The sequence below is a fragment of the Laetiporus sulphureus genome (genome assembly GCF_001632365.1).
Source record: "Laetiporus sulphureus 93-53 unplaced genomic scaffold LAESUscaffold_55, whole genome shotgun sequence".
In the NCBI taxonomy this organism is placed as follows: Eukaryota; Fungi; Basidiomycota; class Agaricomycetes; order Polyporales; family Laetiporaceae; genus Laetiporus; species Laetiporus sulphureus.
In genome coordinates, this window is record NW_024468564.1 from 103,413 (window position 1) to 119,394 (window position 15,982).

At 49.0% G+C, this 15,982-nt stretch overlaps 4 protein-coding genes across 4 annotated transcripts; 3 read left to right on the plus strand and 1 right to left on the minus strand.

The window, feature by feature from the left end:
* Positions 1 to 1,757: 1,757 nt before the first annotated feature.
* On the minus strand, positions 1,758 to 2,687 carry LAESUDRAFT_763396 (uncharacterized protein; the record flags this gene model as incomplete). The annotated part of the gene is made up of 2 exons (XM_040913245.1): positions 1,758 to 2,076; positions 2,116 to 2,687. 2 exons carry the CDS (start codon positions 2,685 to 2,687, stop codon positions 1,758 to 1,760), a joined length of 891 nt encoding a protein of 296 aa, XP_040759548.1.
* A 5,202-nt stretch (positions 2,688 to 7,889) lies between these two features.
* LAESUDRAFT_717283 (uncharacterized protein) lies at positions 7,890 to 8,313 on the plus strand (the record flags this gene model as incomplete). The annotated part of the gene is made up of 2 exons (XM_040907315.1): positions 7,890 to 7,955; positions 8,005 to 8,313. 2 exons carry the CDS (start codon positions 7,890 to 7,892, stop codon positions 8,311 to 8,313), a joined length of 375 nt encoding a protein of 124 aa, XP_040759549.1.
* A 1,019-nt stretch (positions 8,314 to 9,332) lies between these two features.
* LAESUDRAFT_663155 (alpha/beta-hydrolase) lies at positions 9,333 to 10,646 on the plus strand (the record flags this gene model as incomplete). The annotated part of the gene is made up of 3 exons (XM_040905041.1): positions 9,333 to 9,759; positions 9,823 to 9,836; positions 9,888 to 10,646. 3 exons carry the CDS (start codon positions 9,333 to 9,335, stop codon positions 10,644 to 10,646), a joined length of 1,200 nt encoding a protein of 399 aa, XP_040759550.1.
* A 2,148-nt stretch (positions 10,647 to 12,794) lies between these two features.
* Positions 12,795 to 15,763, plus strand: LAESUDRAFT_739024 (Piwi-domain-containing protein; the record flags this gene model as incomplete). The annotated part of the gene is made up of 6 exons (XM_040910961.1): positions 12,795 to 13,297; positions 13,350 to 13,819; positions 13,872 to 14,929; positions 14,982 to 15,089; positions 15,143 to 15,373; positions 15,425 to 15,763. 6 exons carry the CDS (start codon positions 12,795 to 12,797, stop codon positions 15,761 to 15,763), a joined length of 2,709 nt encoding a protein of 902 aa, XP_040759551.1.
* Positions 15,764 to 15,982: the final 219 nt, after the last annotated feature.

The window sequence follows — 15,982 nt, forward strand, 5'->3', positions numbered from 1 at the left end:
CGCTTGGTGGTCATGTGGTAGACACAGTCATGTCCGTGATGTATGTGACGGCATTGTGCTGTTTGTCCAAGTATCCACGTTGCGAGACCAATATGAAGGTTGGCATCCGAATAACCACTCAAATGAGGACTTTAATGGTGCAAAAAGAAAGGTGCCACTTAATACTGTGACACTGGCTTCGAAAAGGCCACGATGTGTGATAAAGGCAGCTTTTTCTTCGTCTCCCTCCCTAATCCTTATGTTGTTGAATCCCCATCTCAGATCAAGCTTCGTAAATATGCTAGCGTGTGAGAGTCTGTCGATGAGGTCCGAAATGCGTGGGATTGGGAACTTGTTCTTTTTTGTTACTGTGTTGAGGTTCCTTCAATCTTGGATTAGCCTCAGTGATCCGTCTTTCTTTTTGACAAAGAAAACGGGTGCTGCTGTTGGACTCCTTGATCTCTTAATGTATCCTTTGGCCAACTCTTGGTCTATCCACGTGTCGAGCGAATTTCTTTCCTGTAGGTTCATAGGATATAACTTTGCTGGGCGTGGTAACGATGCCTCTGAAACAAGTTCAATTGGATGATCATCGGGCTTTCTTGTGGGCATTCGTTCTGACTGCTTCTTGGAGAACACATCGCCATACTCATGGAAGTGTTTGGGGACATAGGCTGACCAGTAGTCTTTGTCCTGTTCTCCTTTTTGTGGCACTCTATCCTGAGTCCTCTTGGTGTCAAGGCCCATAATGAGTGATGCTATGGCTTGTGCATCAGGGTCTTCTGATAATGACACCCATCTAATGAAGCTGTCCATGTCATTCCAGTTGTCACCTAACTCCTGGGAACCAACAAACTCCATCAGTTCTTTGATGTGGGGGATGTTTGTGTCTTCCAGGTCCTCCTCCTGGACTGCTACCTGTGAGGGTGTACATCTCTGTGGGCAGTGGGTGAAATTGACTGTGAGTTTTCCCCAATCTACTTCTGGGTTGTGCTTCTTGAGGAAACTCATGCCTAGTATAACGTCTTTATGGCCTATGTCAATAACCAGCAGGCTTTGTCTGCTTGTGTGATTTCTGATGGTTATACTTAGAAGAACCCTTTTCTTAATGGTTCCACCCTTGTTGTGAGATGTGTCTGCATTATAAACCCTGATCTCCTTCTCAAGTGAGATCGTAGCGAGATTCAACTGATCAACCAGCCGTGGGTTGATGTAGCAAGAATATGCTCCTGAATTGAGGAGCGCCTCAGTCTGGACTTCCCTTACTCCCTGTTTGAGGTGAACAGGTAAATCGATCGCATGTTTTGATGAACCAGTAGATGCAATGTATAGAAAACTTGATACTGGTACATGCGAGAGCGAGTAGGTACTATTACAATGTCTATGGGAACTCTGGCCAGACTTCAGAGGACCCGCTGAAGAAAATCCTCATCATCTTCTACCTCCGTGATCCTAGCTGCTTTGACAGCTGGTTCCGGTTCGGCCTCCTTCTCCTTTTCCTTTGCGTCGTAGCTGGTGATGAAAGCACAGACTGCTTCTTCTCTCACCTTGTCGTTGTCGGAGCTGCTTGATGTCACCGTTGTGGATATTGCCCTCGTTGCTTGTCCCCATTTTGGCATTTCAAATTTGCCTTTGTACTTGGGGTCTGGACAATGCTGTTTAAATACGAAGGGGTGTTTCCTGCATTGTACACACAATTTCCTTTCCAGCCATCCTTCCTGCTCCTTGGTGAGTGTGGATACTCGATCCACGACCATTGCATTGAGGTCTTTCAGAGCTCATGGCATCGATGATGTTCCTGTCATTCTGCGCTGTCCTGCCTTGTCAGCTCTGAACTTTGATTCGAGTTGGAGACATAGGTTGAGATATTCCGGCCATGTGGTAGGGTCGGGAATACCTAAGCTGTCTCGCGTTACCATTGCCTGGTGTACGTCCTTGTCTCTGTGTTCAGCTATATAACCAATAAGTGCAGTGTGCCCCAAGTTGGTCTTGGTGGCCCATTGGCGGAACTTTTCTGCAAAGGAGACCATTGTTGGGTAGGTCTTGGCACAGATCTCCTTCAAGTGTTGTTGCGCGTCCTTGTCCAGGTTGAGGGTCCTGTAGTTAACCTTGAGAGCATCGATGAAGTCATCCTACGTGCCAAGTGATTGTCTTGCTGCTGCTTTGGTTGCATACTCAGACATGTAGGTGAACGCGCCACCTTCCAAATGTAGCAGTGCTGTGGTAATCTTGTGCTCATCGTTGTTGATTTCGTTCCACCGCATCCATATACCGAGTTGTTGGAGCCAGTCCTCCAGACTTCCTTTGCCCGAGTAGTGTGGAGGCTCAGCAATTTTGATGCGTGGTCTGTTCGATTGGACCGTACCGGATGTTTGACCTTGCATTACTGTGATGCCGCTTGCTTTGAGTGAAGCTAGCTCGTGCTGCAGCTTGGTGTTAGCTGACTTGATCTCCATCATTTCTTTTCCAATGTCCAGCATTGCCCCTTGTGTGCTTGATAGCTCGTCATTAAGAACCGTCATATGCGCATCTTGCACGAGGATCCTGTCTTTGAGCTTTCCGATTTCTGTCTGGAGGACGGCCTCCTTTAATCGGTGCTCACTCTTGTTGGTCTGGATGACCATGTCAAAGGCTCTTTTATGCTCGTATAGCTTGTTGCCGAGCACGTTGTAGACTTTGGCGACCTCCATGTGTACCGTGAGCTTCATTGCAATGATGACCCATTCACGAATGTGGTCAGGGACTTCTCCCAGAGCTGACTGCCTTAGTGCATCTTCTAGATGCTCAAATTGCTGTCCATTGAACTCTCAGGTAGGAGGGACGTATGCAGGTAGGAGTGATGGTGTCAGGGATGTGGGTCCACTGACTTGTGATGCAGAATCCTGGGGTCCTAGCCCAAGTTCAGGTAACTTGCACTGCGAGGTGTGTGGGGTACTGCCATTGTGTGCTATTTCGATGTTTGTGTGAAGTATATCATCCATTCTCTGCCTGAACGTGGATGCATACGCATGATCAGCTTCCTCCATTATGACGTAAAGATATGTGAACTAGTACATAAAATTTAAGTATCGCTTCTTTGCGATAAAGACCAGTGCCTTTGCAATTTTCTGCAGCCTTTCCTCCTTTCCTATCTGTTTGAAACTGATCCCTCCTATCTCCAAACAGACTGTGTTGATAACCTGCTTTTTGATGAATGTGTAGGTGTGCATTCCAGTGTGTAGGTCAGCACAAACCTTGTCGAGTTCTGTAGTGAGGCTGTAGATCGGTCCTTGGTGCTCGTCCTTGATGCGATACAAGAATGCTCCTAGTATAGGTTGGAGTCTGAAGCGAGTAGCATCTACCTGCTTCTTAAGGGTCTTGATATGAATCGTCGGCCTGACTCGTGATGGGAGTGGGTGAATGGAGTGAGCAACGGTGTTTGTTTTTATGAAGTTCAGTAGTGGCCGAACTGGGATTGGAGCGATGATGGGGGGAGGGACTGCATTGGATGTGATGAGTTCTGCAGGTGGTGCCAGCTTGCGACCGCCTGTGGTGAGGCGTCCCTTTCTAGGCTTGTAGCATTCGAGCAGTGGAGTGCAATCGTGAGGCTTGTGGATGATTCTGCGCTTTATGATGTGTGTTGTATCGACAACCCTTGCTGCTGCACGCTGCCTGTCTGTGGATGATGCACCTAGTGATGTGAGAGTGAGGAGCCTTCCGCACTCCTTGTTGGTTTCTTGGTGCTTGTAGTGAGCATCGAGGTCAATCCTGGGTGTGGCCTTGCACCTAGAAGCTTTGGGCAGCTTAGAGTCTTGCTGAGGCTCACGCCGGGTAGAGATCAGGTTGGAATATGTGTCAAAAAAAGCTGCGCACTATGGCTGAGACTGCTTGCGCTGAAAATATGTGGCCACTTGTGTTAGACACTAAGCAGGGGTGCAGAAAATTGTCAGATTGTTTCTAATGTCACGGCACTGCCAGACAAGAGATCAAAAAGACTAAAAAAGGGACAGTCATGTGGAATGTGCTGCCCTGATCCCCCTGATCCCAAATAATCCCCCTGATCTCTATGTGGTGCAAGAGCCTGAGATTTACTGGTCAATGTGGCTGGTGCAGGAAAAGGATTAGAGATATATCAAGGAGCTGGGAAACTCAGTGGATGCTACAGATGGTAGACGAGGAGAAACAATCTGAAGTTTCGTCCTCTACATGGCTGGTCTTATATACACATACAGCGGGCTATCTTACCTAAGCTACCTATCTACAGGTATAAGCTAATGGCTGTACATGAAACAATGGAATGTCTGGAAGTAGAACAATAAGTGAGAAGATCGATGGTTGTTGCAGTAATGTGTGTGCACATCGTGCCTATCTTGGTTTCCCTTTTGTTCTCCGGTGTGAACATCATGCCTATCTTGGCTTCTGGCTAAACTATTAGGAAGTGGAAGGCCGATGCATAACAATAGTCCTTGTTCTCTTTGTTCCCAAATGGGTGCCTCTATTGTATCCTGGAATAGACAGGTCCAACCGTATCATTCACGGATCTGGACCATAACATGTGATGTGGACTATCACCTGATCTTCTACATGTCGCGTCTGTGGCTGAGTGGTGTGAGATATTGGTGAAGCACGTGATCTGTGGCGTGAGAAAAGTCATGTGCGGACTTTGTGGTGAAAATCTGTGACAGGAGTCCATATGGCTGGAGAAGGGGATTTTGCACCTACCTTCTATGCCTAAACTAATCATCATGATATTTCATCCATGGGTATTCTGACTCCCATTCTATGATGAAATGATTACAAAATTAGGAACTAGATCACAGAAGTCGCCAATTCCAAGATGTGGGAAGATGTAGATATTCACTTTGCATCCTATCTATCAGATAGGCCCCAAATGACATGGCCAGAGCTGATGATTAAGAAGAAGGATCTGGGCAAAAATCATATCACCTGCATCCCATTCCGCGAGGATGCTTCTGCTGCTGTTCTTATAGCACTTCACTACGGGAACACATTGCTACTGTGATGTTTGACGCACAAAAGCGGAACTGCGGGAGGGCAAGAAGCAGCTGCGATGTGCGATGTGTGAGTGCACGACATCGAAAAAAACAGTACAATTCCAAGCAATGTGGATACAGCATATTAAATTAGCTGTGGATCAGAAAGCAGGAATGATCGCCCGACAATATTCTGAATGCCTATCGAATTATACATAGTGCGCACTGGGAATGCTTTTACTCAGATCTCTGGTGAGCAATATGTGTCTCTAGAGTAATTCCATGGCCAGCTCAAGTCACTGGCAGTCACACACCTGAACATGATGCTCTTCATTCTCTATAACTCCGACGGTGGACATTGGTACAGCTGGTGCCTCAGATGGGAGACAGCACAAGTTCTCATCAGAGCTACAGTGAGCCACAAAACTGTTGCAATGTTTGCAACAGTTGCATTGTTTGACTTATATCTCAGGAACTAAAATAGCTAAATATAGAAATATATATATCATTAGAAAGCCTATGATATGAGCTTTCAAATGGCACTTTTATAAAGTAAATTGGCCTACTGGTTAGTGAGATACAAGATATTCTTTATAAAAGATGCATTGCAACAGTTTTGTGGCTGACAGTTTTAAATATAAAAATTCCCAACTTCAGTACTTTGTGTACCCTCCCTTTGCCCTCAACACAGCTCTAACCCTGTCTGGCATACTGTTAATTAAGTTCTGACAGACAGAAGCCTCAATACCATTCCATTCCTTCTGTACCCTGTCCCAAAGTTCTGCAATTCCTCCAGGTGCATTTTCATATGCTGCCAGCCTTCTTTTGAGATGGTGCCAGAGGTGTTCTATGGGGTTGAGGTCTGGAGACTGTGCAGGCCATACCATAGTCTCAAAACCATGCTCCTGTAGTCACTTCCTGGCTTTCTTTCTGGTGTGCTTGGGGTCATTGTCTTGCTGAGATACCACATTCTCCACAGTTTTGCCCCATTCCTCTATGCTATTCTGAAGTTCATCCTCCAGAATAGAAACATAAAGGTCAGCATCCATCTTGCCATCAATCTTGCAGGCATATCCAATCCCTTCCCAGCCCATACACCCCCACATCATGAGGCTTCCTCCCCCAAACTTGAGTGTCCCTTCTATCAGCCTATCACTGAGTCCCTCCCCTGGCTTCTTCCATGCCCATTTCCTCCCATCTGACCCTAACCTGTTGATTTTGGTCTCATCTGACCATATAACCCTCTTCCAGTCCTCCACAGTCCAGTGCTGATGGCTAACAGCAAAGTCCAGTCTTTCTCTCTTATGACACTTAGAGAGAAGAGGATGTTTATGCTTTACCACAGCCTTCAGACCAGTGCTTTTGAGCTTTGTATGCATAGTCTTCACATGAAAGGGCTGGTTGACAAAATCTTGAAGAAGTCTGGTCACTTCAACAGCAGTATCTGCCTGACCAGTGGTAAGATGGTGAGTAGCATGGTCAATGATTCCAGGATTAAGCTTTGTAGGATGACCTCCACCAGATGTAGGCATGTCAGGATGATGCTCAGAGTGAATTCTGGACACAGTGAAGTAATAGACTGCAGTCAGATGAGCAATCTGTCTGACAGAATGACCTTGATCAAGCAGGGAGAGAATGTGGGCAGTCTGAGTAGCAGAAACCTTCTTCATGATGGTTGTGTTGAAGTTGAACAGTCTGTTGGGTGTTGATCAACTCATGCTAAGTTCAACAAAGATCACATGATCAAAACTTTAAACCTTAAAGCAAACAAACTTCTGCAAGGGGGTATTTTTGTCTTCAGAGTTTTCAGCCACAAAACTGTTGCAATGCATCTTTTGTAAAGAGTATTTTGTATCGCACCAACCAATAGGCCGATTTACTTCATTAAAGTGCCATTTAAAAGCTCATATCATTGGCTTTCTAATGATATTATGTTTGCATATTTGGCTATTTTATTGCCTGAGATATAAGTCAAACAATGCAACTGTTGCAAACATTGCAACAGTTTTGTGGCTCACTGTATTCTTCCTGGACGTTCACGATCAGCCCAGCGGTCGCCGCACTTTATTTGCAGTTGCGGGTCTTGCCTAAACCAACCATAAATGCTGTTCTTTCGCCGGAAAGCACAAATATTGGATGCTATGATGGGGAAGTGATTCCACGTGATGATAGCTCAGCAAGGGGCCATACCAGAGCTTAGAGAACAAACGAGAACCAAACCCAGTCAAAAGCATGCAAGTAAATTCAGAACGAGCCAAAGGCACTTTATCACCGGAAGTGAGAATAGCATGATGTTTCGAAGCATCTAGAAAGATGATCAAAGAAGAGATGTCAGAATCGTGTGAACATCATACTACGTAGGAAAGATGCTCACTCATAGCTGTGCAAACTCAGCTATCCCAGACTTTGCTGTCTAGAGGCTTCCTGCCGGCTATAGACAGAAGATAGAACACCGTGAAGCAGTGATACGAAGATAGAAGCTCCTTTTGTTCACAGCAATAGGTTCGATGGAGCTTGTGTCACATCATCGACTATGTAGATTCTTTACCAAATGGGGCTGAAGTCGCAGAAGAAGATGCTATGTCATTTCTTAACACCGCACTGCTATTCAAGGAATGATCTCTATCCGCATTGAACGCGGATGCTCGGGAAGCAGACATATGCTCCGTCCTGAAACTGCGGTCAGCAACAGATGTGTGCGATGTGCAAGGAAACCAGCTTACATGCCAATCAGCAGCGCAATGATGTTTCTAGTATCAATATCTGCCACGGGAATGAGGCATGAAGCTATAAGGCTCACCTTTTCTGTTTAGAGAGCTGCCCGATCATTCCATGATTGGATAACACCCCTGTATCATGACACTGGTTGCAAAGGTCGCTAGGTGAGTGCGGTATTCACAGGCAGACATGTAAAGCCCCAACCTTATCATATCCAGCATGGCTTCGAATGAAGGCACCACTGCACAGTGCGCGGATTTCGGGATAAAGTATTTGAGCGACAGAGTATGCTACACACTGGAATAACCGCTCTACGCTGATAAAAACCATGTAGACCGGCCTGGTGACTATTGCAAAAGAGAGCATTCAAGGATTTCTCGCAAGACTTGATTTCAAAGCCCCAATATATGTCCCGGACGGCGTACTGATAGAACGCGTTGGAGAAGCTGTATGGCCTTGGGGTGATACGGAAGAAATGCAACGCTATGTCAGGACCGGCATTCTCATCGCTGATATAGCCTATCGTCACACAAGCATCGATACAAAAGTAGCGATCGCCTTATACACGATGATCCCGGTTGCTTGGACGAGCCTTGCATTCTTGAGAAATGCAACCTTGAAGACTTCCATTGCAACTGTGTAGCGGGGCGGCGTACCACGATGGAGGTATGCTGGGAGAACTATGCAAGATCCTTGAAGATATGTGGCGACTCTTTCTACGTTTCGGGGCCACCGTCATATTCACGGCAACTCTGCAATTTGTCAATGTCGCATTAGTGGAGAATGGCGAAGTCGCACTTGGCAAATAGTAAATACTCCCTACCGTATATCGAATACCGACGCGCTCTGGATGGTTTCGCGGAGATATATACCTGCTTCATTTGGGAGAAGTCTCGTTTCCAAGATGTCGCTGTATTTATTCGAGCAATACCGTAAGTCAAGACGTAGCCCGTCGTACCAGCCAAGCTTACCATGAAACGCAGTGATGCAATGAAATTCATCAACTACGCTTAGTGAGCGTGTAGAACTGCACTTAGTTATTTGACTGACCTGCCAGGAATCCCTAGTGATATCTTGTCTTTCTTCAACGAGGAATTGGCCGGAGAGAAAATTTCGTACACATGCGACCGCGCACGTCTTATAGGCAAGCCGCAAGACTGTTTCGCAAGCCCTGCAAGAAGTCATTGAAGAAACTGCCACCACGTCAGAGCGGGTGCGCCTTCTTCTCGGAGGGGAAGACAGGGGAAGACGCATGCGACATGTGGGATGCATATGTTATGGGTTATGCCTTGTTTCATATGATGAATCCACACTACCAACTCGAGGAAATCATCTCGCTCAGAGCACTGTAACAGTTATCACGTCTTGATACTACTGTTGAGCGAGATACATCACGAAGGAGAGACTGTAGGATGATTTCAATGTGCATTGATCAATGCATGTGTAGCCTATGAGTGCGGCCAGAGCTTCAGGAAGACTCAGTCGGCGACCCTTCACAGCTTCAGTTTCGGCGCTTCAGACGCATGTATATCGCAGACTCCGTTTGGGCGCTTCATGGGCGCTACGAAGCTTGGCCGCCGGTGATGTTGATCTGTCATACCATTGGTCATCGTACTTATAGTAATGAATGCATCGCCGCGATGCACGTAAGACCCGTGAACGATGGCGTTCACATATCGCTCCCAGCCTCTGAAGAGCATATACTGGGCAGCCTCCATCATCATAATACTGTTCGCTCGTCTGCCCTTCTGGCTCTTCACGCATCTGTTACCGGCTCTCCGTCCTCGATCTTCTTGGGGCTTAGGTCGCTCCATCGCTATCCGAACACTCAAGGTGTATGTCGACATTCTGTACGCTACCTCACTAGGTCAGAACAGTACATCGAGTGAAGCCAAGGCAGCAAAATCGGGTCTGGTGTGGATTGAGTCAGCTCCTCCGGAGCTGATTGTGGGCGAAGTGCGCGACATAGCCTCGACAAACGGAGTGCATTCTGTAAGGGTGGCCGGTTATTGGTACGGGCCAAGGGGTGCAGGAGGTCAAGTCGGTCAGAGAGCCTCTCCGGGAGAGAGGATAATCTATCATTTGCATGGTCAGTATGGTCTTGCTTCAGATGCGGGAACATACTAAGCAATCGTCTTCCGTGTCCGATCAGGAGGAGGCCATGTGGTACGACTTTGTCTCGATTCCGTTGAATCTGTATACTTACCTGTTTTGCAGATGAGCTCTGCGCATCCCTCGGATATCGGCACAAGTACCCTTCTCAGCGGATATCTGAAACATTTTCCAAAGAACACTCGTGTTTTTGCGGTGGAGTACCGCTTATCAACGGCGGAACCGTTTGGCATAAACAACCCCTTTCCCGCAGCGCTCATCGATGCAATCGGTGGATATCGCTACCTCATTGAGGACGTCGGCGTCGAGCCCGGCAGTGTGGTGCTCAGCGGTGATTCAGCAGGAGCCAATATGGCTGTTGCCTTGGCACGATACATTACACATTCTGCCATACCCCAGCTGCCACCGTTGGGTGGACTGCTGTTGATATCTCCTGCAGTCGACTGGGCGCTCACCCACGCAGGCCCCCAGTCTTCCCTCGAGACGAACGTGCACTCGGACTTCATCGGCTCTATTCTCTCGACAGGATACTCGAAGCGCGCCCTGCTGGGAAAACTTCCCGACGACTTTGCCGCGAAGAGCGCCTGGATCTCTCCTGCGTCTCTCAAGCTCGACGTCAGCGAGGACATCTTTGCCAATCTTCCCAAGACGCTCATCATCGCCGGCGGCGCTGAACTGCTACTGGACGTCATACGTACCTTCAGAGATCGGATGAGGGAGAGCCTGGGCGAGGATGGCGTGACATACATCGAGGTGGCCGACGGGACACATGATTTGCTGGCGATCCGATTTTATGAGCCGGAGAGGACGGACACTTTGATTAAGGTCGCACGATGGTTGGATCGATTGAACGCGGGAGAGTAGATATGTCGCTTAGCCCGAGCTGCTTAAGTTTCTTATTCATTATCATTGGTGCACATATCACGGCAGACTTCTCGAATATATGAGCGTAGATGAGCGGTATAGCCTAACTATCTTGGATATTGTTCCCAGCTGACTTGAGGACAGAGGCAGTGGCATCAAGAAAATCGGGCGGCACGGACAAGCGCCACACTTTCAACCTCTAGTACGTACTACAAGTCAGCGGCGCCATCACATGCGATTTCAAAGAGAAAGTGCGGATGAGAGCGCAGTGATCGCTCCCCGACTAGCGTTGACATGAACATCAAATGCAATCAGGGATGTTCATATTTCGATCCATCGACTGTAGAGCTTGTTGTACGTCATATCCGTGTTCCTGCAAGACTCATTTTCTGGAAGCTATCGGCAACTGTGGTTAATTGGAAGTGCACTCCACGACGGAGTGATCGCGGTCACAATGACAATAGCCGTTCGTCTTTTTTTGAATATCCGCGATCTGTACGTTGAGTCAGTTCCAGAACGTATATGCTCCGGTTGAAGCCTGGAATCAGAGATTCAGAGATGGTGATTCTCACCGGTAAGTATATATAACTGACATGCATGAAATGGACCAGTCTGTCTTCCAGTGACGGTCGCTATCCTAGGAATTTGATTATGCCTTGGCTATCGAGTACGTGCCCGTTTCTGAGTGCTCGGGCTAGGTTTAAGTGCTCTCAAGGGGAATACGCTCCACTCGGTCTTGTGAGTTGCCCTAATTGTGTGATCCCGCGCGCCTTATTTATCAGTGGTTCGCCGATAGCTTGTGGATCAGGACTTCGCTGAAATGAAAGTTCAAGCAGATCTGCGAACACGTCTCTGACCAACACACTGACTTGAGCGTTTTCACTAGATCCTGAAGGGATCGGACTGTCATATCATCGTGTCCTTCATTTCTCCTCAAGATGGGTATGAGAGTGCGAATTTCGGTTTGCCAGAAGCCTCACAGCTGGATGGAAAGGCAATGCTTCTAACGAATCTTTGAAGACAAGCAGACCCGAGTCAGCTCAAAACTACGTTGCAGCGTCTGAAAAATATAAACGTATCTTGCGTTCATCATTCGCTCGGACCCTCGCACTTACTATAACATTACACGATGTGTAAGAGATCACACGTTAACCGAACACCATTACGATACCTGTCCATCACTCAGGTAAGTTCCTGCTTTGGAAACTTTCGACGTTATTACCTGATTTTTTTCACTTCACAGGCTAAGAATCGTAAATATCTGGAATCCTCGCGCTGTGCCGCAAATAAATTCTTATAGTTTCCCCTCTTTCATTCGCAAGGAGATACGAGTCGGTGCGAGCGGCCTCTCCTTCAAAGCCGCCCACCATTCGAGCCGTCATCTAAGTCACCGTTGAATATATCTTTGGTCTCTGGCTGTGAGTAGGCCGAAATAAAATAGCAAAAAGTACTGGTTTGGGAGATCCTGCGGAGAAATGTGTCACATCGTCAATGTCACGTATAAAGTTCGAACCCCCATGAGGTTTCGGGCCCGGCGCCAAGCACTGCCTCAGGGAGTCATGAGCGCTAAGCGCTTGCCCGGGGGGGTTTTTTAAGCGTTCTCCGCAGCTTGCTGCTGCTGTCCATTCGTTTGCTCTGACTACCATCTCGCTGAACGCTACCAGAGACGTCACACTCTCGGATAATTTTTACAATTGAACTTCTGGAATCATGGCTGATAGAGGAAACACTGCACAGGGCCGTGGCCGCGGCGGCGGTCGAGGCGGCGATCGTGGCAGAGGGTCAGCACGCGGAAGAGGAGGGCCTCGCGGCGGCTTTGGTACCCCTGGTGGCGGAGCGCCGCCTGCAGCACCTGGGACCAGTCCCACGGCTCCTACTGCTTCATCCGGGACTGGATACAGTGGTAGGGGCCGCGGAGGTGGGCCCTTTGGCGTCGTGGGCGGACGGGGTGGAGGAAGGGCTGGAAATCCAGGTCCATCATTTGGAGGAGGGTATGGGCGTGGTGGACGAGGCAGAGGCGGACAAGCTCAGGGAGGCCCTGACCCCGGACAGACCTTCGCCTCCACTACTCCCGCGGTAGTCGACAAGCGTTTGGACACGATTGACGAGCTTATGGACAAGTTGAACCGATTGGAGCGGCGAGATGAGATGCCTATACGACCAGGGTTCGGCACTCTGGGAGACGCCAAAGTGGTGAACGCTAACTTTTTCGCCGTCAAAATGACGAAGCGGACAATACATGACTACAAGGTGATAATCAAGCAGAAAGGAGGAGACGAGTGGCAAGGCAAGTCTGGTAGAGGACGCGGCGCCGGAAGAGGGCGAGGCGCTGGCCGGGGGCGAGGAAGCACTCGCGCGCCTGCAGGCGGCACGGGCACTGGGGGAGACGACGACGAGTCGGATGGTCCTGGCCGTCAAATCAAGGCTCGAATATTCCAGATTCTTGAAGGACACCCGCAGTATGTGCAGTATGCACATCATATCGCTCACGACAGGAGCCAAAGGATCGTCTCCGCTGTGGAGCTCCCACAACCGCTACAGATCGAGGTGCAGTACACGGAAGAAGGAGAAACCGTCCCTCGTTCGAACCCTCGCGTTTATACCGTCGACGTCAAGTACCAACGAGAACTCACCACCGATGAATTGAACCAGTATGTTTGGCCGCAGTTCTCTTCATGCATAATCCTCACCCTCCCATGATAGGTATATGAACGGCGATGCCGACAGAACAAGCGATGACTTTCCTCTACTCATTTCTGCCTTGGACCTCATCATGCAACACCATGCTGCGAACGTAGGCGTTCGCTTCGGCAGAAATCGCTACTTCTTCAACTCATTAGGTCCTCAACCCCTCGGCCTTGGCCTGGAGGCGTGGAGGGGGTTCTTCGTCTCTGTTCGTCCGATGTACAAGCAGCTCATGGTCAACGTCAATGTGTGTATGAGCGCATTCTATACACCGGGAAACCTAGCAGATACCATGACTGCGTTCCAGTCGCGGACATCCGGCGGTATGCCCGCCGCGTTTGTTGACAAGTTGAAGGTCGCAACCACATACCTTGGCTACACCAAGAAGAAAGCCATTCTCCGCATCACGGGAGAAACTCCTCGGCAGGCCAAGTTCGATTGCGAGGAAATGGGAGGTACAGTGACTGTCGAGGAGTATTTCAGACGTAGTGAGTATCTCTTACACCATCCATGCACACATGATTGTTCATGATTCCACAGAATACAATATACGTCTTACGCGTCTTGACCTTCCCGTCGTCGACATTGGGAGCAGTGGCAAGCGTGTCTTGGTCCCACCGGAGCTCTGCAATATATATTCGGGGCAGCCGTATGCTAATCAGCTTGGCAAGGACGAGACGAAGACCATGATCAATATCGCGTGTCGATCGCCACAAGAGAATGCGGCCACTATCCGTGATCAAGGTTTCAGCAGCCTCGGTCTACTCTCTGACACACCCACGGACACTCTCACTGCGTTCGGTATGTCCGTAGAACGCGATATGACAAGCATACACAGTCGTATCCTGCCAGCGGCCAATATCGCCTACCGCTCTGGCCCGGTCACTCCGCGCGAGGGCAGTTGGAACCTGATAAAAACCAAGTTTCAAGCTGGTGGCGTCGCGTCAAAATGGGCGGTGTTGCTGGTTCAGCAGGGAAACCACGTCGAATTCACTGGGCGCAGTGATCAGCGGCTTATCAGACTCTTGGGTGCTTTTGCAAGGATCTGCAAGGAATGTGGCGTGGCTATACCTGCTCGTCCATCGATCATCATGGAGACTGGGGGACTACCACGGATGGATAACGAGCAAAACAGGAGTCGTGCGATGGAACAAATCGACCGGGTCTTCACTCAGAACCGTATAGACCGCGATAAGCCAAGCTTCGTACTGGTTCTATTGCCAACAGTCGACAGATTCCTGTACCCTGGGATCAAGTGCCTCGGCGATGTGAAATATGGATTCCACACCGTTCACATGGTGCTCAATGAGAGGACCTGTCTTGACACACGGAAACAGGCGCAATACTTTGCGAACGTCGCGCTCAAGGTCAATATCAAGCTAGGCGGTGTCAATCACGTATTGCACGATAAAGATGCGCTCTGGCTGAACGCGATGGACACGATGGTGGTTGGGATCGACGTGACCCATCCTGGTCACAACAGCCCGAGGGGAACACCATCCATAGCCGCTGTCGTCGCGAGCATCGATAAGCGCTTCGTTCATTACCCAGCCAGTCTCTCGCTTCAGAAGCCGAATGAGAATAAGGAGGCTAAAGAGGCACGTCGAAATAGTATACACGGGCTACTTGGAACACTGATCTTGATTGCAGATGGTGGAGAACCTGACGGATATGATGGTCGAGCGTTTGAATATCTGGAAGGAGAAGAACAAGTCGCTTCCCGAGCGCATTCTCATATACCGGGACGGTGTCTCCGAGGTGGGCAACGGGTCTCATTGTTCGAGATGTCTCACCAATTACCATAATTGTAGGGTCAATATCAACTTGTGTTGAGATACGAGCTACCGCAGATTCGCGAAGCGTTCAAACGTGTCTCTCCTAAAGCTGCCTACCGTCCCAAACTTACTATCGCTGTCTGCGGCAAACGGCACCACGCTCGCCCCTACCCAAGGACGTGGAAGACTGAGAATCGTAACACACTGCCAGGCACGGTCATCGATCAGGGAATTACCGACATCTACGGGTTTGATTTCTACTTGCAGGTGCGATTATCTCGTTGTATTGAACAGACTGGCGACTCACGCGAATAGTAGGCTCACAAAGGCCTGAAGGGCTCGGCGCGCCCGACCCATTACTATATCGTATACGACGACTTCCACTACGACGCCGACACTTTTCAGCAGGGCACTCACACGGCTAGCTACCTCTATGCCCGTGCTACGAAGGCCGTCAGTCTCGTGCCGCCAGCGTACTATGCCGATTTGGCGTGTGACAGGGCGAGGTTCTACCTGAACGATCTGCTGAATGCCAGCGCGCCGCGTAGTCGCGGTAAGCCGACACAGGAAGAGCAAGAGCGCGTTTTCCAGCAGGCGAAGCAGGATTGGGGTAATGGGATTCATCCCGATCTACGAAGATCCATGTTCTACATTTAGAGCACCAGTGCAGCTTGACACATCAGTGTACTGTGGATACTACTATGCAATATTCAGTTCTGTACTTTTGTGATTGTATGACTGTTGGATGTAGACTGTCAGTTCCATAATTGGACTTTGTTTTCGCGGACTTTCACGCAGTGACCTCTGCAGCCTAGCACGGAGAGCGAGTGACGCGCGTTGGGTTTAAAGTCGTGTTGCGGAAAATACCGACAATGG